Source organism: Dreissena polymorpha, unplaced genomic scaffold, assembly GCF_020536995.1.
Source record: "Dreissena polymorpha isolate Duluth1 unplaced genomic scaffold, UMN_Dpol_1.0 chrUn004, whole genome shotgun sequence".
NCBI classification, from domain to species: Eukaryota; Metazoa; Mollusca; class Bivalvia; order Myida; family Dreissenidae; genus Dreissena; species Dreissena polymorpha.
In genome coordinates this window covers 899,163-922,547 of record NW_026273318.1, presented here as the reverse complement: position 1 = coordinate 922,547, position 23,385 = coordinate 899,163, and the positions used below count along the sequence as shown (strand labels likewise).

General features: G+C 34.9%; 1 protein-coding gene across 4 annotated transcripts in view; it reads left to right on the top strand.

Annotated features, from left to right (window-relative positions):
• The window catches only part of LOC127863298 (uncharacterized), a 44,926-nt gene that overhangs the window by 6,247 nt on the left and 15,294 nt on the right, over positions 1 to 23,385 (top strand). For 3 of the 4 annotated variants that reach the window (XR_008041017.1, XM_052402717.1, XM_052402718.1), the window contains exons 3-12: positions 13,225 to 13,373; positions 14,072 to 14,161; positions 16,144 to 16,266; positions 16,804 to 16,935; positions 18,073 to 18,201; positions 18,608 to 18,736; positions 19,395 to 19,523; positions 20,060 to 20,188; positions 20,832 to 20,960; positions 21,139 to 21,270. Coding sequence is in view for 3 of the 4 variants with exons in the window: in XM_052402717.1 (XP_052258677.1) it covers positions 13,225 to 13,373; positions 14,072 to 14,161; positions 16,144 to 16,266; positions 16,804 to 16,935; positions 18,073 to 18,201; positions 18,608 to 18,736; positions 19,395 to 19,523; positions 20,060 to 20,188; positions 20,832 to 20,960; positions 21,139 to 21,270 (1,271 nt within the window). In the remaining variant the exon portion in view is untranslated. Of the gene's footprint in view, positions 1 to 57; positions 145 to 13,224; positions 13,374 to 14,071; positions 14,162 to 16,143; positions 16,267 to 16,803; positions 16,936 to 18,072; positions 18,202 to 18,607; positions 18,737 to 19,394; positions 19,524 to 20,059; positions 20,189 to 20,831; positions 20,961 to 21,138; positions 21,271 to 23,385 lie in introns of those variants that run through there. The other variant, XM_052402719.1, reaches the window with a different exon arrangement.

The window sequence follows — 23,385 nt, the reverse complement described above, 5'->3', positions numbered from 1 at the left end:
TAAACCTTATCAGAGGGGGTAATCACGTGACAGCCAAGATGGCTACGTTCATGACGAAACAGTTATTTTTCGGCGTGTTATTCACTTTATTACTTTTGTTTAATTTGTAAATGACGCTCACTTTTCAGCCAAATCAGTAAATCGGTGAGTTGCGTTTATTTCGTATTAAAATTCGCTTTATAACTCGATTTACTCCCCGCAAATTTTATTAATTAGTGGGGCAGTAATTATTTCATCACGCTAAGAGAGTTCGCAGCGAGTAAAGTCGAGATATATATTTGACTGTAAAGGCCACTTGTCCGTTGTATCCATAAACTTACTAACATTCGTACAGCACATTATTTAACAGGACATGTCAGATAAAAATATTTAAACATTAAAATTTAAAACGCTAACCTCAATAATTGATCTTCATGATATGACTTAATTATTTGGTTAGCATACATTAAAGATAAGATACTTCATGGGGACCTACATGTGAATAAAACAAAAACATTGATTTTTAGTTGTGAGCGATAGCTCACAACTAATGTAGAGAGAGTTTTGCAAGTCAGACTGCTGTTAACTACGCTAGGAACGATAACCACCGCATCTGCCTGTTTATAGTTCACCACCGGTACACTGCAGTGTGTGTATGTAATCGAGAGTATATAACATCTTGTAAGACGACATTGGCTAGTCTAGTGTTTAACAGCTTGTGCGACGATATTGGCCAATTAATAATTGAAATCTGTACATATTGGCTGCTTTCAGGGAAAACGGGGCTTAATGCATGTCAGATAAGATTAGCCTGTGTACACTGATTAGCCTGCCTGTGCAATGCGCACAAGCTAATCAAGGACTATAACTTTCTGATTTAATGGTGTTCTTCGTTTAAAGAGAGTCACTGGTACTGGGATGACAATTAATGCATATGCATTAAGCTCTGTTTTCCCAAAATGAAGCTAAAATTATCCTTTTTTATTAAGGATTTGAAAAAAACAACACATCTCGACCAGTGCTTTAAGACACACTCGTTATACATTTGAATGGGTTGTGTTCATTTCAAACTTGCGATATTAAAAGCTATAACATAATTTTGAAAACTGAGTTGCGTCTAAGATTATTCAATAGCGAACAACTTCAGTGCATTCAGCGCTTTGATTTAAAAAGGCGGACAGAATAGACGAAAATTGTTTTTTCATTACAAAGGACACTTGGTAGAAATAGTGAATAGTTTTACATACTTAGGTATAGTACACTACGCCTAGCGCGATTCCTGCCTAAAAAACAGTCCCACCGTGGACAATTTTTCGTAAGCATTGACAATCACCGTGGTCTCAAGGTGGTTCCATCGTGATAGATCGCGGTGACAGTGGGTGAGCACCGCGGACGTTATCTGGATATCGATCTCACGGTGGACCACCGCGATCGCAGTGGATCACCGCGGCCACGGTGGTAAGCGGTGATTACAGGTAAATGTATAGTTCATGCATGAAGTTTTACTTGTTGTTTATTAAAAGACTTGTTTGTTTAACATTTCGAAAATGCTGTCTCGTTTGTGTACATATCGATTGCCAATAATTACATATAAACATGTTACATGTACATGTAATTTTATGTCAGACTACTTTAGTGATTTCCTGTTTCTATTGTTACATGATTGTATTGATTCGAATATACATTCGAGAGTTCGGCAGTAAGTATTCAATGCAGTGATATTTAAATGAAAACAAATCAGTTGTTTTGTTGGCGAGTGACTATGTATATACCTGTTTTATACAGTAACAAGTTCATTTCGTCATAAACTCTAAAGAAAAGCGTAATCGAAGGAAAATTGTGATAAATATTGATTTATTTAATATCACAATATTAAGATTACTTCGTTCAAGTATGTTTTTTTAAATATGTATCGAAATCAGTTTATCATATTCGCGAGTGACTTTTGGTATACACATTCTGTGTTATTACGATACAAATTAAAAAATATTATGATTGTGATAAATCATGTACATTTTTCGTTTTACTTATTGTATTACAATATTAAAATCCATTTGAGTACTAAAAATATGCATGTACACTGTACATGTGATATGCCGGTGCTGCGATAAATGCTAATCACTGAGCAATTAAAATGTAAATGTGCATAGAATAAATGCAAAATTGCACAGGAAAACTAAGCACATTTTGGTGAGATTTAATTGATTGCATACATGTATCATAAAACACGATGATAAAAATGAACTTTGTATACACAATGTACACAGAATACAAAGAAGCATGTTCGCCTGATATTTTATTTATTGTACTATTTTTCTTAAATTCTTTTTTTAAGCACAATCTACATTAAAACCTACATGTATACACCAGCAGAAGATCTATCTGTTTATAATTAGTTTCTGTGAATGTCAGATTTGAGTTTCCATATTAACCTACTATCAAAATATATTGCCGTCTTAGCAAGTAGATCAGAGTGTGAATATTTGTTGTGAATGTAATAGAAAATATAATCAGAAGTGAGAAAAAAGGCGTGCTAATACCATTAGTACATGTCTGTTATGTGTAAATGGATGTGAACATCAAATTCTCCAGCTTATATTAGATATTGCAAAAATGATAAGGACATTTTTCCATCATTTTTTTTAAGTTAACAACCATCTTACTCGTATTTATTACGGGACATGTACAATAAAATATATACACGTATTAAAAACTCATATTGTAATTTTATGTATTTTAATAAATGTTTATGATATGAATAATATAATTCTCGTCATCGTTGTTATCTTATTTTTCCGAAAAAGGTATTATTGGTCGTACCTGAAATTAAAAGTTAAATAGTTTTTGAGAAATCTAGATGTGATATTATTACTCGTTCAATTCACCTCGATTTCTTATCAATATTTCGTATCGAGACTATTCATATTTTATATACATGTACATTATATTAAACAGTGATTTACATGTAAATAATTCAAAGCGAAGGTTTGTATGTTTTTCTTAATGATATGCATATTAATATTGTGATAAAAATCGGTTTACATGTTATAAGTAAACCAATAGTGACCATCATGTTAAGAGTCATTAGTATACGTTGTTTACACATGTATTGTATGTACAAATGTATATGTATATGTATGTACATATGTATTGAAATGAACTTGTAATGCAAAAAGCACAGGTGTACAAATAGTCAATCGCCAACATGAAAAATGATCTTTTCGCATGATTATGATATTAAAATATGTACATATGTATATGTATGCGCATATGTATTGAAATGAACTTGTTATAAACAAAGCACAGGTATACAAATAGTCACTCGCCAACATGACAAATTATTATTTGTTCTGCCAAACAGTCCAATGCCGGTGAAACTATGCGGGACACCAAGTCATCGCCGGAGGTGCCAGTTGATTAATCTCTCGAATTCTTCTACAGTGGTTGTAGCTATCTCGTACAGCATAAGGGGCCATATAAGCCTAGGTAGTAACCCATATTGGTACATCCATGCCTTAAACTTGCCTGGAAGTCCTGTCTGGTCTATAAGCTTCAGGCCATCTTGGAGCTGGTTTTTGACTCTACTGAAGTTGTAAGTGTCCTTCAGGCTGGCGTCATACCACTTGCCGCGGTACTTGACTGGACTGTCAATAATGGATAGTATGTCTTCCCCTTGCACTTGAAGAGTGAATCTTTTGGTTACCTTTCCCTTCTTGATGATCAGGCTCCTTGACTTCTTGGGTTTGAACTTCATTCGTGCCCATGTAGCCGTGTTCTCTATGGCTATTAGTACCCAGCGGGCCTGCACTGTGTGGTGGTAGTGGTGGCCAGGTCTTCCATGAACCTCCTGCTGGAAGGGAGGTGTATACCTGACGCTATTTTTGGTCCTCTGGTTTCCCTCTTCGCGGCATTGATAATTATGTTCATACACATCGCGAAAAGTACCACTGAGAGCCAGTTACTATCCCATTCTCTAACCTCTGCCATGGCGTTGTCTGTTCATCAGTTGAGAATCGAAGCTGTATGCCATCACAGTAGTCATTTATGATCCCCTGTATATGCTCTGGGATATGATAGTGCTTCATTGCTTCTCCAATTAGTTTGTGTGGTATGTAGCCATAAGCGTTGGCAAGGTCTAACCAGACGACTGTGGGTTCACCTTTGTGGGTTATTGTCGTTCACCTTTGCTTCACGGATGATCTGACTTATGGCACTTGAGTGGTCCATGCAGCCAGAGAAGCCGAACCGCCCCCTTTCTGTACTGATATGTAAATGTACTGATTGGTTATCAGGAACGCGGTCATTCGTCTTGCCAGGACAGCGAAGAATATTTTCCCTTCCACATTCAGCAGTGAAATGGCTCGGAATTCGGTCACATGTTTGGAGCCTTTTTCCTTTGGAGTAAATATACCCTCTGCCTGTTGCCATTAATTTGGGTCATTTCCTTTCCTCCATATCACCTTAAGTACGGACCATACTCTTCGTTGTAGCATCGGGCACATATTTTATATCTTATAGGGTACTAGTATACCGTTTGTCTCGATTTAACACGTGTAATCTACGCAAAATATGTCACAATAGAAACAGGAAATCACTAAAATAGTATGATATCAATTGAAATTACATGCAACATCTTTTAATGAAGCTGGTTGCGAGCTTTATATGTATACGAAGGAGCATGAATTTTCGAATTGCTAAAAAAGCAAAATATGTAGGGAAAAACAACAAGTGAAATTTCATTCAGACACAATTGAAATAAACCATGAAGTATGAAGCACAATCTATACTCACGCTCGATGTTAAACATGTCAAATAATCATGTAAAGAATGTAAATATAATATAAAAGGGTTGAGCAAATGACAATTTCAATATGAAGTATTAAATGCAACGAAACAAATATATCTTAAGGTGCATTTGAATTCACATAAACCTGTAGTTCACCGCAAATTACAGATTTATTACCCGATAGCGCCCGCGCTTGAGTTCTTTTCAACTTATTTGATCGAGCCTGTCGCCGCGATTCGCGAGGGCGACATATCTGCCTTCGCGGTTTTCTAGGAAAACGAAAGTAGTTGCCACGCTGGGCTGAATCACGGTGATGCGTGACGAAAGGCAGAAATCGCACCAGATGTTGTGTATTTACCACTGGGAGTTCTTTTTAAGTCGGATGACAATATACTTCAATTGTTGCAATATAAACAAGAATGCAAACAAAGTATCAATAGAAAGAAAAAACACTATTTATGGAATAAGGCCAAATTGATTGAAGGTTAAGAAATCGTAAACCAACAGAATTATGAAAATATTTTAAATCAAATAAACAAACTAAAACCCAAAATATTCCTTTGCAAGACTTTCGTTTTTTTTCTCTGATATTAGACATGGTTTGTTTGGTTGTGTAAATGATGAGGATGGACATGTTTGCAGTACTCGTGATTTCAATTTGCCGAATTCGCGTTACCCCGAACTAGACCAGCCATTTACCGTTGAGGAGATTAAATTGTCTGTAAAACGATTGAAACGCAACAACGCATAGGGGAGTGAATATATTTTAAACGAATATTTAATTGAATGTATTGACATTTTAAGGTTGCATTTGATTTGTTTAATGCTGTGTTGAACTCTGGTAATTTTCCAATGAAATGGACTGAAGGTATCCCCTTACATAAAAAAGTTATAAATCTGAAGTGAACAATTATAGAGGGACTACTCTTCTAAGTTGTTTATCTAAGCTTTTTACTTCAGTTGTTTACAAGAGGTAAGAAATAGTAACTTTAATATAATTTCGGACGCCCAATTCGGATTTAGAACAGTGCGCGCTCGCTATATATGCATCTTAATGTCCTTGGTTCAAAAATATGTTAATGAAAATAAAAGACTTTATGTTATAAACGTTTACATGATGAAAAGCTTTGATACTGTTTATCGAAATGCATTATGGCTTAAAATATACTAAGACGACATAAAAGGTTAATTACTATGAATAATAAAAACTATGTATTAAAATGTTAAGTCATGTGTTAAGCATCGTTCATCATACTCGGAATATTTTAACTAACCTGTAGGTCTACGACAAGGTGAAGTTATGTCCCTTTTTGTTTTACCTATTTGTAGAATACTTAGAATTTTTTTACAGAATGACCCCTCTTCCGGTTCAAGTATTGATGACATTGTATTGATACTGTTGCATTTTGCAGATGATATGGTCATAATGGGTAAATCGTCCGGGGGAGTGCGGAAGCATTTGGATCTTTTATCAAATTACTGTTAATGCTGGGGATTAAAAGTTAATACTGATAACACTAAAATAATGGTCTTTCGAAAACGGTATGGATTATTTCCATCTGAAACATGGACATTTGAAGGTCAGAAAATAGAAGTAGTAAATGATTTTAAGTATTTGGGAATCGTTTTTTATTATACTGGAAATGTTCAGTTAAATCAAGAATATTTATGTGGAAAAGCACTTAAAGCTATGAATATATTATTTGACAAATGTAAAGAGTTTAACTTGAAACCAAAAATACAATGTCAGCTATTCGATGCTTTTGTTGGATCTATACTGAATTACGCATGTGAGATATGGGATAAAACAAAGTCAACGGAATTGGAAAGGGTACACTTAAAGTTCTGTAAACAATTGTTAAACGTTAAGCAAAATGTATGTAATGCTCTAGTGTATGGCGAGTCAGGAAGATACCCACTATTTATTTAAAGATAAAAAATGTTAAAATGGTTAAAAAACTGGTATAAACGTATTCAAACTGATAACATAATTTTAAAATCAATTTATATGCAAGCAGTAAATGATTGCCAAAACGGTCGTACTTATTGGGTTTCTAATATAAAATATTGTTAGACATCTACGGTTTGTCTTACGTGTTTAATAATCCAAGCCCTGTCGATGTTAAAATATTTATACATCATTTTAAAAATGTTGTTATTGATACCTATAAACAAGAGTGGTTTTCGATCTGTTGAAAATTGCTCCATTTTAGATGGGTACCATGTGTTTAAGTCTATGTTTGTTTACGAAAATTATTTCGATTTATTACCTTAACCACTTAGAGTTAAAACTGGAAGATATGCTGGTCAACGTACGCTATTGCCTTTGTTGTAACGAATTAGATGTCGAAGATGAGTTTCATTTTGTGTGTAAATGTCCTTTATACATTGATATTAGATGAAACTACCTAAAGAAATGTTATTATATTAGTCCATTTGTTTATAAATTCCACCAATTGCTGAATAAAACGAATACATATGAACTTATTAAATTAGCCAAATTTGTTATAAGATGCTATGATTTTAAGAAATAATATTTATAATGATTTTACTTAACTTTAAATAGTTATCCTCTATATGTAACATGTATTTTACCTTGTATTTTTGTAACCGCTTTCGATGCTGCTCATGTTTATATTATCACTATGTTTATCTTTGTGACATAATTGAATGTGAAATATCTAGTGTTTAGACGATGGACAACGTGCACGTCTGAATAAATATTTGTATTTTCTTGTCTTGTTTTTTTCATATGACGAATTCTTAGGACAGGCTCTTAAAGCAGTATCCAAGCTGACTAAATATATTTAGTTAAATACCCAGATATATCAGTAAATCATAGATTTGATCTTTTTACTAAACTTATTGAGATTATTCTAAGCTGCGGGTGTGAAGTATGGGGGTTAAATAATCGTGTTCAGATTGAAAGAATACATATACGATACAGTAAACAACTGTTAGGTGTGAGGTTGCAAACACAATATAATTTCGTATATGGGGAACTGGGACGCGTGCTGTTAATAAATAAACGTATCATCTTTGTTTTAAAGTACTGGTTTAACATATAACAATCTGATGATGTCAAGTACATACAAATCGTTTATGATATGTTATTAACTTATCATGATATATACCAAGAAAAAAGTATTGGCTTAAATATGTCAAGGAATTATTAGACAGGTTAGGATTTAGTGAAGTATTGTATGGGGTTTTTCAAGGAGTAGGAGATATTAATATATTTGTATTCATAGCTAAACAACAAATATCTGATATGTTTTTGCAAACCTGGTAAAGTGAATGCAAAACACGACCAGCGTTAGAAGTTATATCCTTTACAGTAGCTTGAAGTTTCAATCATATTAAAATGTAGTAAATGTTTAAAAATTTAGAATTGCGTTAACTCGTTTTAGAGAATCTGCCCACCAACTTGAAGTTGAAGCAGGGAGATGGCACAAGCCTGAAAAGACACCGTTTTAAAACAGAAAATGCAACCACTGTAACGTTCTCTAGGACGAATTTCATTTATTTTACTTGAATGTCCACTGTTTATTTATTAACGTAAGAAGTTTATAAATAAATATTACTGGAAGAACACAAACATGATCAAGTGAATTGACCTCTTATAGACTGACAATCAAAAACAAAAGTACGAAATCTATTTTTTAAAGCTTTTAAATTTAGAGCTGACATATATTATCAATAGTGTTTCTCTATGTTATAAAATTTATTTATCTATTTAATATAAAAATACAAAATACAATAAAGTGTATAGACATTTTTGTATTAAGACTTTCATCTAGGTTCAGGTTGTATACACTTTTTACGATTTTTATCTAGGTTCTTTTAAAATATATGTACGTCATTGACCATCTGTGTCTATACTTTGGTGTAATATGTGTGTACTCACAACAAAAAATAAAATTAACGTGCTCTGCATTAACGTAACGAAAAAATAAACGTTGAGAAACACCAAACTATCATAAACGTTCACAAGATATGGTACATGAATATGAAATGAATTATAGTTTATACAATTGCAAACGCTGTTTGTACAGTCTAAACTTAACACATGTAAAATTGACTTGACTCTGTTAGTATATATTCACCACTATTTTCTGCAATACATATGCTTAAATGTCGGAACGGGTGTGTCGCCTACAGTTTTTCGGACTTTAAAGTTTAAGCGATCAACTGTCTATAATGGAAATATTCAATGATTTAAATACACAAACATATTTTTGCTCGAAATCCATTGGATTATTTAGCAAATTAAGAAAGTTTATATGTAAGTACTGTGGCAATTAGGTATTTAATGTTTACAGCAGTATTTTATGTTTACAGTAGGTAAATCTGGTACTTAAAATACAACTACTTTCGTTTCAAGATACCGAATTGATATACGAACAATCACTATAATAATATTTTGATAAAGCAATAGTTATTTTTTATTGTTCATGAATCGTTTTGTTAATATGACTTTATCTTTTATAATCACGAAACAGAAAAGTACGTACAAACTTAACAAATGCTTACGATTTTTTACGATTGGTTTTAACTTTAATCTTTAATACAGTCAAACATAACCGTTATATACTGATGGTTCTTAATACAATTGTATATGCCGAACGACTTTTATGTCATGATAACGTGTATGTTCAGTGATGTTTGCAACCGAAATTCGTATATGTTCTTCCTTAAGCCTTGTTTAAAATCTCAAGTCTGCCTATCTTTATATATGTTTGTGCATCCAATATTTAACCTCTTAATTGTAATTTAAACATTGTGCAAATAAAACAAAAAACATATGTAATCTATTTGTTCTACAAATAATTTGCAATGAAGCGACTGTTTATTTATGCGAATTACATCGTGCTTCCTAATTTTCCCGAAACCAATCTCGCCTTCGCTCGTAAATATTCGGAAATTCACATGGAATACATTGTGAGACAAAAATATAAACGAGTATTTTGTATCACGTTAAATCTATATTACCAGACCACATCTAGCGTTTAAATTTTGGCTATTGCTATAACAGAGTCGGAACAAGAAATTTTGAAAAGGGGCCCAACTTGTTAGGTGCTGGAGGGGTCGATCCGCCGAAATGTTGTTGCTTTTTTATTTCAGCACTTTTGAAGGTTAATTTTAATGATTAAAAACTTATATTGTGATATAAATTTATGGAATAACATGTCAATGAGCACCTTTCTGAAGTCCATAGCTTTAAATATTGGTGTAAAATGGGTGTGACGACTTTAACAACACTGGCATCAGATTGGAATTAGCAGTTTTCTCTATAGTAAACGTTTTCCGAAGTTTTTTTTACGCAACACTTCCAGATATTGCGCTGATTTTTGGTATCTGAGTCTCTCTACACTACTTACAGATGAAGTGTGAGTTTCGTTCCACTACATTGATTTTTGACGATTTGTTGATACTTCGACTTAATTTTTTCTCTCTATAATAACCGTTTTCCGGAGGTTTTTTTTACCAAAGTCTTTCAGATAATAAGCTGATTTAAAGCTCACCTGAGCGCATTGCCGCAATGTGCTCAAAGTTAGCATTTGTTATCGCCTTTCGTCCGTCGTGCGTCGTCAACATTTGCCTTGTAAAAACACTCTAGAGGCCACATTTATTTAAGATCTTCATAAAATCAGGTCAGAAAATTCCTCTTAATGATATCTTGGACAAGTTCTAAAATAATTCCGGTTGTTTAAAGCATAGCCGCCAGGGGGCGGAGCATTTTTCCTAATATGCATATCTTGTTAACACTCTAGAGGCCACATTTATTGAATTTGTCCTATCTTCACGAAACTTGGTCAGGCAATTTGCCCCAATGATTTCTTGGACGAGTTCTTAAATGGTTCGGGTTGGTTGAAAACATGGTCGCCATCGGGTGGGTCATGTTTTCTTATATGGCTATAGTAAAACCATTTAAACACCCTAGAGGCCTTATTTATGGTCCGATCTAAATAAAAATTGGTCGGAACATACGTCTCAATGACATCTTGGATGAGTTCGAAAATTGTTCTGGTCTGTTGAAATACATGGCCATTAGGCGGCGGGACATTTTTACTTATATGGCTATAGTAAAACCCTGTTAAAACTCTGGAGACCACATTTGTTGTCCGATCATCATGAAACTTTGTCAGAAGATTTGTCCCAATGATATCTTGGACGAATTTAAATATGGCTTTGGTTGGTAAAAGAACATGGCCGCCTGGGGCTGGACATTTTTCCTTATATGGCTACTGTAAAACTTGCTAACACACTTAATGTCATATTTATTGTCCAATCTTTATAAAACAAGGTCAGAGCATTTGTTCTATTGATATCTTGGACGAGTTCATAAATGGTTTGGGTTGGTTGAAAACATGGCCGCCAGAGTGCGAGGCATTTTTCCTTATATGGCTATAGTTAAAACATGTTAACACTAACAGTCACAATTATTGTCCAATCTTCATAACACTTGGTCTGAATATTTGTTTAAATGATACATTGGATCAGTTCGAAAATAGTTCCGGTCTGTTGAAAAACATGGCCGCCATGGATCGGTAAATTTATCCTAATATGGCTACATTAAAACCTTGTTAGTTATATTTATAGTTCACTCTTCATGAAACTTTGTCAGAACATTTGTTCTAATGAAATCGTGGGGCTGCACTGAGCAGGTCAGTTCCTTTGTATCTCAGGAGAGCGACTTAAGGCCTTTCCGGCCCTCTTGTTATTTCCATGGAAGAGTGGCATATAGCAGTCGGACCGTCCGTACCTCTGTCCATCTGGCATTTTCAAAACGCTTTATCGACCTGATGTTTGGTGTCTAAGGGTACCTTAATGACTTACAATTGAGGTTTGAATTTCGTTCCGTTCCATTTGATTTTTGGCGAAGCTATGGGCCTTGGAAAAAGAAATTTACTGGTTCAAATAATGACGACTATCCATATCACCTCTCTTATTGCTTCCAAGATTATTTGTCTTCCACAAAAAATTAACGTCAGCAATATTCAGACCTACGAACAACTGTATCAGTCGCTTCCATTCGCTGATTTTGTGTGTTACATCCACCATCGATATATGAAGCATTCTGGATCTTATAGGCGTAATTGACTGACCGTGGCTGCGTGTACAAGGCGATAAGAAAACATTGCCTAGGGGCTTAGCTCCACTTCGCCGTAAATAGCGCTATATTAATGCCCTTATTTATCAAGGACAATACAACTCCTCAGCCTTTTTTTATAATTGAGAGAAAGTGTACTGTGGGACCCTTAATGAGAAAAAAAATTGCAGTAGGCCAATAATTAAAAAAATGATCTCTCGACACGGACCTGGCCTATTTATACGAAAAACGCTAGTTACTTTCTCGCTGATATGGCTGGAAAGTGAGCGTCATTAAAAAATACATGTAATAATGGGTATAACACGACGAAAATACCTGCCTCAGTATCGATGTCGCCATCTTGACCATCACGTGATTATACCCTCTGCATTTAAATCTTCGCGATTGTATGAAGACTTAAAATGTACCATGAAAAAGTTGTTTAAATTGGAAGACAAACAAACTGAAGTTCAGAAAGCATTTAAGTAGGTAGACACTGCAATGATATCAACTCCTTTTATGCCTCTTCCCCTCCCCGGAAGGTGTTGCATATAGCAGTCGCACTGTCCGTTTCTCAGTCCTTCTGTCCGTCCGGCATTCCGTTTTCCGGAGTTTTTTTAACGCAACGCGTTCAGATATTGAGCTGATTCTGCTATGTGAGTCTACCAACATAACTTACAGATGAAGTGTGAGTTTCGTTCCGGTCAATTGACTTTGGCGAAGTTATCGGTGTAGACTTCAACAATTTTCGTTTCCGGAGTGTTTTTTTAACGGAACGCTTTTAGATATATACCTGATTTTTGTATGTGAGTCTACCTACATGACTTACAGATAAAGTGTGAGTTTCGTTTCAGTCTATTGATTTTTGCAAAGTTATGGTCCTTGGACTTAGAAATTTTCTCTATATAAACCGTTTTCCGGAGGTTTTTTTTAACGAAACGCTTTCAGATATTAAGCTTTTTGTTGGTATGTGAATCTACCGACATGACTTACAGAAGTGTGAGTTTCGTTCTGGTCCATTGATTTTTGATGAAGTTATGGGCCTTGGACTTAAAATGTTCTCTTGACTAGCTGCTGTGTGGCTTCAAATCTCAATGCATAATTTTCACAAACGAAGGTCTTGTTAATAGATAGGATTACATTTTCATGTTGATTTAGAAAACATTGTTAGCTTAAATTGCAATTAGAAAATTATTAAATAGGAAACTAGTTTTCAATAACCGGAGACGTAGATTTTTAAAAAAAGGACACTGTGTACGCTATTAAAGACACATTGTTGTAGTATATAAATCAATTGATAAACGTGTGGATGATTGAAAACATAAAACATATCGCATGTTATTTGATTTGATTTGTTACTGCACAGCGAACGCCGAAAGAGCCGGAAGTCGGTGTCATTTGACCGGAAGTTTTCAAGTGGAAATCACAAGGTACACTGCGACTGTGGGCGAAATTTCACCATACCGTGTATGGAGGATGGTGGTGTGGCGATATCATCATGCCCGTCATCACAAGGCAAGTTTGGTTTTTAGATGAAAAAATCGGTGTATTACAATTGAAATAAATAAACTAAACTTCATGTAAAGACTTAAACATAACGAATCATTTGTACTGAAACTGATTTTCCACAGGTTTTTATTAGCATCTCTCATTGTGGTGGCGGATATAGAAATAAGGGATGCACCGCCAGCCGTTTGATGGATGAGTCATCTAACATTGTGGTTACGAGGGCTGTCCGCAAAATGCATTCACATAATTTGATATGCAAACGACAATCAATTTAGATGAAATTAATTATGCTTGTACTTCGAACTATATTTAATCAAAGTAGAATGTCCTTAAACCCCTGTCTAATATGAAAATGTATGAAGCATCACCATAGAAATAGAAGTTCATTTTTAATTTAATTTGTCGACCTATGTATGTGTTCATGGCAAAAAAAGCAACCCACATGTTCGAAAGTTAACTTCCTATAAATAAGTTTGAGCCATTTCAGTCATTTAGTGCTAAGAATGGTACCTAATTTTGCTTTGAAGCTGATTAAAGAAATTTAAATAATAATTTGCTGCGAACCATGTTGTAAAACAATACTGTTATTTTTTGTGATGGTTCAATCTGTTCCAGTTGTTATTTTAGCTGGTTCTGAAATTATGTTTGTAAAAGTATATGTGCACAAACACCAAACTACCTGTAAATTGTAAAACAACTTGCAGTGCCAGCAATCACGTTGTCGCGTGTGAACAGTAAACACTTTGTTCAAGCTATTGAAGCGGAGACGTCGCCGCTCTCATCAACCCCCGATAGTAAGTATCACTATGTATGTGTCCCACGTATATTAATCTATAACATTACAAGTTATGCTTAACAACACCACAACCAATAACACAATCACTTCCATTACAACTACCACTATTACTACCACGGCGTTTACTACTACTTCCATTACCAATACCTTACTTCTACCACTATCATTACTCTTACTTCTACCCCTACTACAATTTTCGTTAGAATTTGGCTACTACAACCATAAAACTACCTTCTCTCCTACCTCGATAACTACACCACTTGTACAACTACTACCATTACTAAAACCACCAATGCTACGACCACTATCACAACATGTAGGTCAACATCTACCATAAACAGTGCAACATTACTAACGCTATAACCACCTCTAGCTCTATCTCTGCTAAAATTATTACTACAATATTTACTATATCACTACAACCACTTCTACTTAAACTAAAATTACAACTGCCATGCCTACTACCACTATCAAAACATCTAGTTTTACTACTAATACCATTTAAACTACTATTATTTGTACCACTATAATTAACACCACATCTGCCACTAGTATCATTGACAATACCATTACTTCTACCTCGATCAATAACTCTACTTCTACCACTTCAACATTTTTGTTAGAATTCTGCGATTCTAAAAAACGAACAATCTTCAGCACACTCGTACGAACGTTTCATAAACACTTTGCAAAGTTTGTGGTTCTAACGAATCGAACGAACCTTTTACCACTATGCATTAGTCAATTAAATGTTTTAAATGACGTTGAATTGTATTTAATAAACAACACGAACACTAGTAGAAGATCGATAACGCCTATTGATTATTGAGACCTTGTATTGTTTGCGTTATATTAATGTTTAAGTGTCATATAAAAGTTCAAGTTTATGTTTTCACATTTTATAATTCTTCTTAGTGATTTCAATAGTCATAGTTATAGTTACAGTATTAACAGCAAATGTGCAGTAATTAATATTAATACCGGTAGAGTAGGTAGGTAGACTAATAGAAGTTTTTGTTTATTAACGCTTTACTTTATAAAAGAAATATTAAAAAAAGCAGGCTTCGCTTTCACTTATTAATTTGAGCCTTGTTCTGAGAAAACTGGGCTTAATGCTTGTGCGTAAAGTTACGTCCATGATCAGCCTGTGCAGTCCGCACAGGCTATTCAGGGACGACACTCCGCTTTAATGGTATTTTTCGTTTAAAGGAAGTCCCTTCTTACCGAAAATCTTGTTTAGGCGGAAAGTGTCGTCCCTGATTAGCCTGTGCAGACTGCACAGGCTAACCTGGGACGACACTTTACGCACATTAATTATGCCCAGTTTTCTCAGAACACGAATCATTTATTCATTTCTTGATTTTTCAACTGTTTAGGTAAACATATTTATTTTAGCTTTATTGCATCGAAAGCCTCATGCTTATTGAAACGCTCTCGAGTCCGTTTCCTGGGCCTAGAACCAGTACTTGGTGTCTTTAGGGGAGATCTAAAGAACGCTCCCACGGTGGGGATCGAACGCATGACCTCCCGGTCGCTAGGCGGACACCATATCCATGACACCACGGCGACCTCTTTCAACTGTTTAACGACTGCTCTAAACTAGGAGGGTGTTCTATACAGATATAGGTCTATCGGTAGTCATCATAACACATATTGGTTGTTATGCAATATAATGTCATCTTGCTGGAGCATTTTATCGACTTTACATTACGACTGATGCATTTTTAACTGCTTTAACGAATTAAAAATGGACTTGGATACTGCGCATATCAAGCGATCGTTTTAAATAAGTTAACATAATTCTTTATCGGCCATATACTAGTAAACCAAATAAAGGTTTGACACGATTTTTATTTACAAAAAAATGTGTTTTCTACCAGTCGACCAAGACAATTATCCGAATGCTTACCATTGCCCCATGAAAAGCTTACATGTCAGGTCGGTTTTCTTATAACAACTATACGTTGTTGATCTTTGCAGACAAACTGTCGACTGAGAAGCGGAAGTCCCTGGTGGATACCATCGAATGCATCAAAACTGAGGCGGAAAATGACCAAGCCATACTGCAATGTTGCCAGCAATTGGGGAAGTCGGATGATCAAGGTTTTTCTTAGCAATATAACAGAGCAAAGAGATGGTAGAGTGGTTAATAGGATATATACCGAAAGAAACGAAATCTTGTTAATTAAGAAATAATTTGCTTGTTTAAAAAACGGAAATAATAAATAAAAAAGAATGAGTTAGAGTAGACAATTTAAAAAAATGAAAAAAAACCCTGTTATACAATTAAAATCATTTATCAAAGTGAAATGCATTGAAAATGACAAGCAAAACTAAACATACACTCGCCTAAAATATATTTTTGTGTTGATTCGTCTAGAATTATAAGTTTTTTCATCGACAGTGGGGAGGGGTGTGTTCAACTCGTGTATTTCAATAACATTGCGCAAAAAGATTTTTTTCATAGCTGTATTTAAAATATTCGATATTTAAATAATACGTATACGTATGAACGTTCAGACCTCCACGTCCGCACATAGACATTCAGGTGCTATGTAAACATGCAGGTATGCACGGGCAAGAAAAAATGTATTTCAAATATCGGCTCTATTCCACCATAGCAACACGTTTTGCTTACAGATTCTTTGGAAATGGTCTTGTCCCGACAAAGCGCCGTCAAAAGCTTACTGGAGGTGCTTGCCAAATATGTAACGAAACCAGAAATACAACTGGAGGCCTGTACGTCACTCTTGATACAGATCAAGTGTTCAGGTAATTTACATGTGTCTAACTACAGACGGTCTCTTTCAAATTGGTTTTGAGTCTGTCTGTTCATATTCAGTGAATAGGTCTGTCTTATCTCTTATAACTTATACTTTATGCAAGAAATAATAGATTACGGGTAAACAAAAAGAGGTCACAACCATGATGAGATGCATTTCACAAGAACAATTATGAATTGCTAAGAGGATTAATACACCATTAACCTTCTGGCGCATAAAACGCCCAGAAACATATATTGCCGCGGGACAGCTGGTTACAGATGGTGTTGTTTTTATTTAATTGTGATTTAAAATATACGACTTGATAATTAATGTATATTTCTTAAATCGGATTAATTCTTAATTTAATGAAAGCTCAGGATTCAACAAAGGTATGTTGACATTAAATAAGAAGCAATTTTAAGTCTTTAGTCTGATCATAGTAGATCTAAGGAAATGTATCAGTCTACTTAACATTATATGATATCTGCTGAGGGTTCTTCATGTCAAATAATCGTTAAATTAAAATTTTCGAGGTTGGTTTGGGGCAGTCATTTTAATTAGCGTTGAATATAAGAATGAAACAGTAAAATAGCTTCATGTCACGTTAAATACAATAACTTAAGAAGTGTACATGAAAAGTGTAGGAATTTGTTTTGAGTATTTCAGCAAGGCCTTTAAAGAAGTAAAGAGTCAAAGTAAATGTTATCGTCTTTTCCTTACAAATCTATATTTATTGAACACAGAATTACTGTAATAATAAGTAATTGTTTCATTTGTTTTGAAAGCATACATGTAATAATTACATTATAATTCTATTAGAGCAAATGCTGTTATCCGCTGATTCTCCAAAGTAACATGACAAGTCGAGAATAACTGTGTTTGATTTTTTTTTACTTTCATATACCAGTGAGACCTCTTAAAATAATGCGGATTTTTTTAGAAACAAAATACGTTTTAAATCGCAAAATATCGGAGCCGCGTCTAAGACTGCTGCTGCTGCTGCTTCTCCTGACAAAATTTTTTACCTGTCATTATTGAAAGACGATATCACCATAAATTATTGCCAGTCGCGTTCAATAAAGAAAATATCGAACAAGCACTCAATAAAACCCGGTTTATTTCTGTGTTCATGTCCAACAATCAGAGGCCACTCTTCACTATCTGACGGAGAATGAGGGAATAGAGAGGCTCCATGACATTCTGACGTCATACGTTGTCGACTCAAAGCTCCTCATCGTGGTTCTGGACATCTTCGGTTATTACTCTTTCCAAGGTAAACATTTTTCAGGGTACCGAATGTTCAAGTGTAATCTGTCTTGTTATTTTTTGGGGAATATAACAAATACAAACACCCATTATTAAATGAATCACTTATTTGAGCTACTGATCGGAAGCAGCTAGGCATATTATATGGACCTTTGCTTACTGACAAAGCTTTTTAAAGTAACGCATTCTAGTGCAACATCAGACAGACTCTAAATATATGTGCAACGAAATCTTTGTATTTTCTGTAGAATCAACGATAGGCTTCCAAGCTAAATCCTCGTATCTTTCATTTCAATCTTGAGTTTATATAACAAAACATTAGATACCTTCTTCATCAATAATTGTTCTTTATAAAAAAGAAAGATATAATCTTGGTGCAGAGAATCTTAAAGTCTAAACTGCTTTCTCACCAGACGAATGGAGATCGGTACTCATAGAAAAGGTGAACCCTGCCGAGTTTCTGCGCATCATGTCGTGCCACAACCGAAATTCGACGGTCGTGGAAAAATGCTGCGTGGTCCTGGAAAATCTGGCTTTATCAGGTCGGTATTTGTCTATAGAGGTCATACCAAATCTGGTTTTATCAGGAAGGGTTTTTATCATGAAGGTCACTAAAATCTGGCTTGATCAGGTCGGTATTTTTCCATAGAGGACCTAGAAAAGAAGGCATTCTGAGGTTGGTATTTCTCAATCAAAGTCCTTATTTGAGATCTTTTTCCCATAGAGGTCCTGGGAAATCTAGATATGAGGTCGGTAATAATCCATAGCGGTCCTGGAAAATCCGGCTTAATGTGGTGGTTTTTCCGTTGCGGTCATGGAAAATCTGATTTAATCATATCGGAATTTTCCCTTACCTTAGTGGTCCTAAAATATCTGGTGTATTCCGATCGGTAATTGTTGTTTGTTGGTCTCGATAATCTAGCTTGTAATTTTTCCATATTATTTCTCCATATAGGTCATTAAAAAAAGTTTTTTTTTAGGTCGTAGCTAAAAAATTTCTACAAACAAACGGCGTGAATATTAACTTTGGGATTTTAATCGTATATAAACAATACTGACACAAATTGCGATTATAAATCGTCACTTCTTATCGCAAAAAGTGTCAGTGAATTTGACATTTGACAGCATTTTGCTTAAATGGTAGTAGTTGTAACGTTAAAAAAGCACTGATTGTTACGACCTTCGTTCTCCACTTTGTAGAGGACATAGCGCGGTCGATGATGTATGTTGGCGGCGTACACAGCATCTTATCGATGATGTCCAGGTATGACCAGAACGTTGAGGTCCTTAAACATTGCTGCACCACTCTGGGGACGTTTGCATCACACGGTAGGAATTTTTCATTATATGGACTATATTCCATAACTATTCTTTTTATTGTATACTTTTCAAATCGGTCGAAAAATCGTTCTGCACGCATTGGAGTAACATTCTTCACTTTTTGAGTAGGATGTATGCAAGAATCCATTGTTCATTTACTATAAATCTAGATTATATCAAATCATATTCGCCTAAGATTTACACGCTCTTTTCAAACCACTCTCTTTACTTTTTAAACTGGTATTCGACATGTTTGAGGTATGTACTTAATACATGCATATTCCTTTCGCACTTTGATTTATTTATCAGCTATTATATATTGATACTTGTTTAGAACAATTCTATACTTTGTAATAAATGCTCGTTTAAAGGTTCGAACGAACTACTACAAACAATGGCAACAGTGTGTTTCTTCTAAATTATTAAATACTAAATTCCCTATAATAGCTGAATTGAGCCGACAAATAAGCTCTAACTGTTGTGACAAATTATAATCGTACCTAAAAAATTTCGTATGAATGTATATTGTGTCAAAAATGTGACAGATGAAACTTGTCAAGTCGTGGCGGAAGCAGGAGCCGTGTCGTCAGTGATGTCAGTGATGTCGTCATACACCAACAACGCGGAAGTACAACAGAGTTGTTGCTGGGCGCTGGCAAGTCTTTCGCGATCAGGTATTGGTCTTGTAATGTGTACTCATCAACATTCAGTTGACCCCGTCGTGTATGCATTAATATTTAAAACACTGTCACGATGAAAATATTTGTGTCGGTATTGAAATCGGGAAAAACTTTAGCAATATTATTGTTGATGACAAGAATAGCTAAATATAACAATTTTCATAGTGATATTGATAGGGAGAAAGTATCATCTGTAAATAGAACACTTTTTAAATGAACAATTGAGAATATTGACTACTTTCAAGCATACCATTTCTGCACATTCGGTTCACAAGTGTAGAGTAAATGTCGACGAACTTTAGAAACTTTTTCGATGCTCTAGATGTATTAGACATAATAACGAGGTATGCTTCTGAAGTCCAGTAAACAATATTGAAACATATTACTGCTCTTTTAGAAATGATAAAATGAATATGTATATAATCAATGTATATAATATTCCATATATTTTCATGCAACCAAATTAAAGAAATTGTATATATCCTATCATGGGGTTCTGTCGATCTAAATATGGATGTATTCAATATACTGCGTGAATACATATGTATTTAAATGAACGAAGCAGCCTAACAATCATATTGATTACCAATCACAAGTCCCATATATTTGGAATTTTTTGTTATTGTTCGCCATTTAGGTACCGTATGCCTGGATCTTTTGAACTTGGGCGCCGTCAAGCTCGTAATGAATGCAATGAGCAATTTCCAGATAGAGACCTCCATACAGGAATACGGTTGCTGGACGCTGTGTAACCTGGTGGTTCTAGGTACATAGTGCCATTTTTATCGCTAACATCGCGTTGATTCACGTTCGACAAATATTCAAAACTGGCATATGGATAAACAGTTATACCTTACCAAGTTTTGTATAAGCCGCGTTTATAAGCTGAAAGACAATTAGCCGAACAAACAAAAACAAATTCTGGATTGACTTTCACTTTAAAGCCACCAAGATGGACGACGCTGAGTGCGAGGCGGCGGTGGAAGTGTTCATCGACTGCACGCAGGCATTCAGCGGCAACGTGGAGTTGCTCGAGCACATCTGCTTTGGGCTCAACGCTCTGGTAGCCGTCAAAGGTACGCCGTGGCAGCGATTGTTAGAGACAAAGTTAAAGTTTAAATAAGAGGTCACAGTGACCTTAACCTTTGACCTAGTGACCCAAAAATGGGTATCAAATTTCAAAGTTGTATATGGAAGCACTTGAATTTTAGAGCCAATGTAAAGGTTTTAGCACGACGGCGGACGTCAGACGACCGACGACAAAGAGGCTATGACAATACCTCGGAGTTATCTCCGAAAACAGCCGAGCTAATAATACAATCTTAAGGTCACCTAAAGTCAAAAGGATACATATGAATGCAGGCACAGTTCACCAAAAAATGTAAAAGTTTTCCCAATATAACGTAGCATAAAGATGTATAAGTTATCATGTTTCTTTAAACATGTAGCACAATAATATACAACTTCTATTTTAATACAAACAGCCAGATTAATGGCAACTAGATGTACATAATTTAGTATCAGTATAAAGCCATTGCGTGATTTTGACTGGCCGTGTGTCATTTGAAAGACATATTATCTCGTTCCGACACTTTTCGTCACTGAAAAACTGATCGATTTTAGGGACCACTTCAGATAAAATATTTTTTTGAGTTTGCGACTTTTGGTAGTCCCTCATTGTTTTTAGCAATGAAAGCATCCCTAATGTTATCCTCTCCGGAACTAGAAAATATGGCTTTCAAATGACACAAGGCCAGTCCATATCCCGCAATGTTTTCAGCTGTTGGTCGCTTTAGAGTTCCTCTATGCAACAGCACGTCTAACCATATAATGTTCTTTACCTTTAAGGCTTTTCATGACTTAAACAAACTGAATTATGGATTGCAGTAACAGTAAAGATGTGGGCGATATTGTCAGTAATTTTACATGTTTTAAGCAAAGATATCAGTGCTTCATAATCATCAGGAGCACTGTGGGCGTTGCACGTAGCCTGGAGAACACGTTCACTAGATCTTCCTGTTTGTGTGACTGTCCAGGATGCGATTTTTGAAAACCGTTAAAGAGTCAACAAAACTGCTTACACTAATACAAAACGTTTCAAAACAGTGTGTGTTCAGCAATGCACTAACCAAAACCGGAAAATCAAACCTGCGCCCATTATGAGCAACAAAAATGGCTCTGGGAAACTTTGCAAACCACATCATACAATCATGTAGAGAAGCTTTAATTGATACACTATCAACACTTCCACCATTTACACGCATTATGCCATGATCATCAACAGAGATGCAAATCACTTTATGAGCTTCGGAAGAAATTGGCACTGTTGTCTTCACATATGTCAAGAACTTAAACCCGTCTTCAAATGCACAGCAGCAATCTGAGTAATATCAGGCATTACTGTACCTTGAACTGAAATACAAAATTAAATCCTTATTTCATGAATTTTATAATTCCCCTTAAGGTTTTATTCTAATGCCTTATATGATCGTTGGTTATGAGAAAAATCAATTTATAGCACATAACATATTGACAAGTCGTTGAACTCAAATTATCGCTTGTTAAAAGAATTCACCATTTATATGAATAGCTCAGAATTTTAATATACCTATGCTCCTTCATAAGATGCATTACTAACAGTAATGAATTTATTAAAAAAAAATGTAATATTTGGAATAGCTTTGAATATTTATAATAACAATCACAAATATTTTTAATAATGTGCCTGCCCCGGGGTTCTTACCAAAAATCTTTTTAAAAAAGTAATTTTACCAAACAATGAACACAGTGCCTTTAATAAAACAATTATTATTAATATGTTTCATGTTCATCTGGAATAGGAAATAAGGGAAAAAGTACTAAATTTTTGCACCAGAATAGTCAATAACATTGTATTAAAAGTTTTTACACTTACTCCATTTCTTTCTCATAAGCATCAATAGCAGCCTTGTTAGACGACGCAGTTGAGATTTTATTGATGGCCTCCCCAACACGAGCCTCCATCTTCGTAAGATTTCTATTTGCAATAAGCGTTATGTTTAGAGTGGTTAGGAAGTTATTTACTTACTGCCCAAACTGACTTTCATTGCTGAAAAGAGAATTGAAAATGATAAGAACATGAAAACGAAGGCCGTAGTTACTTAATAATGACGTCACAATGTATTTTCATAGAATCCATTCATATCATCATT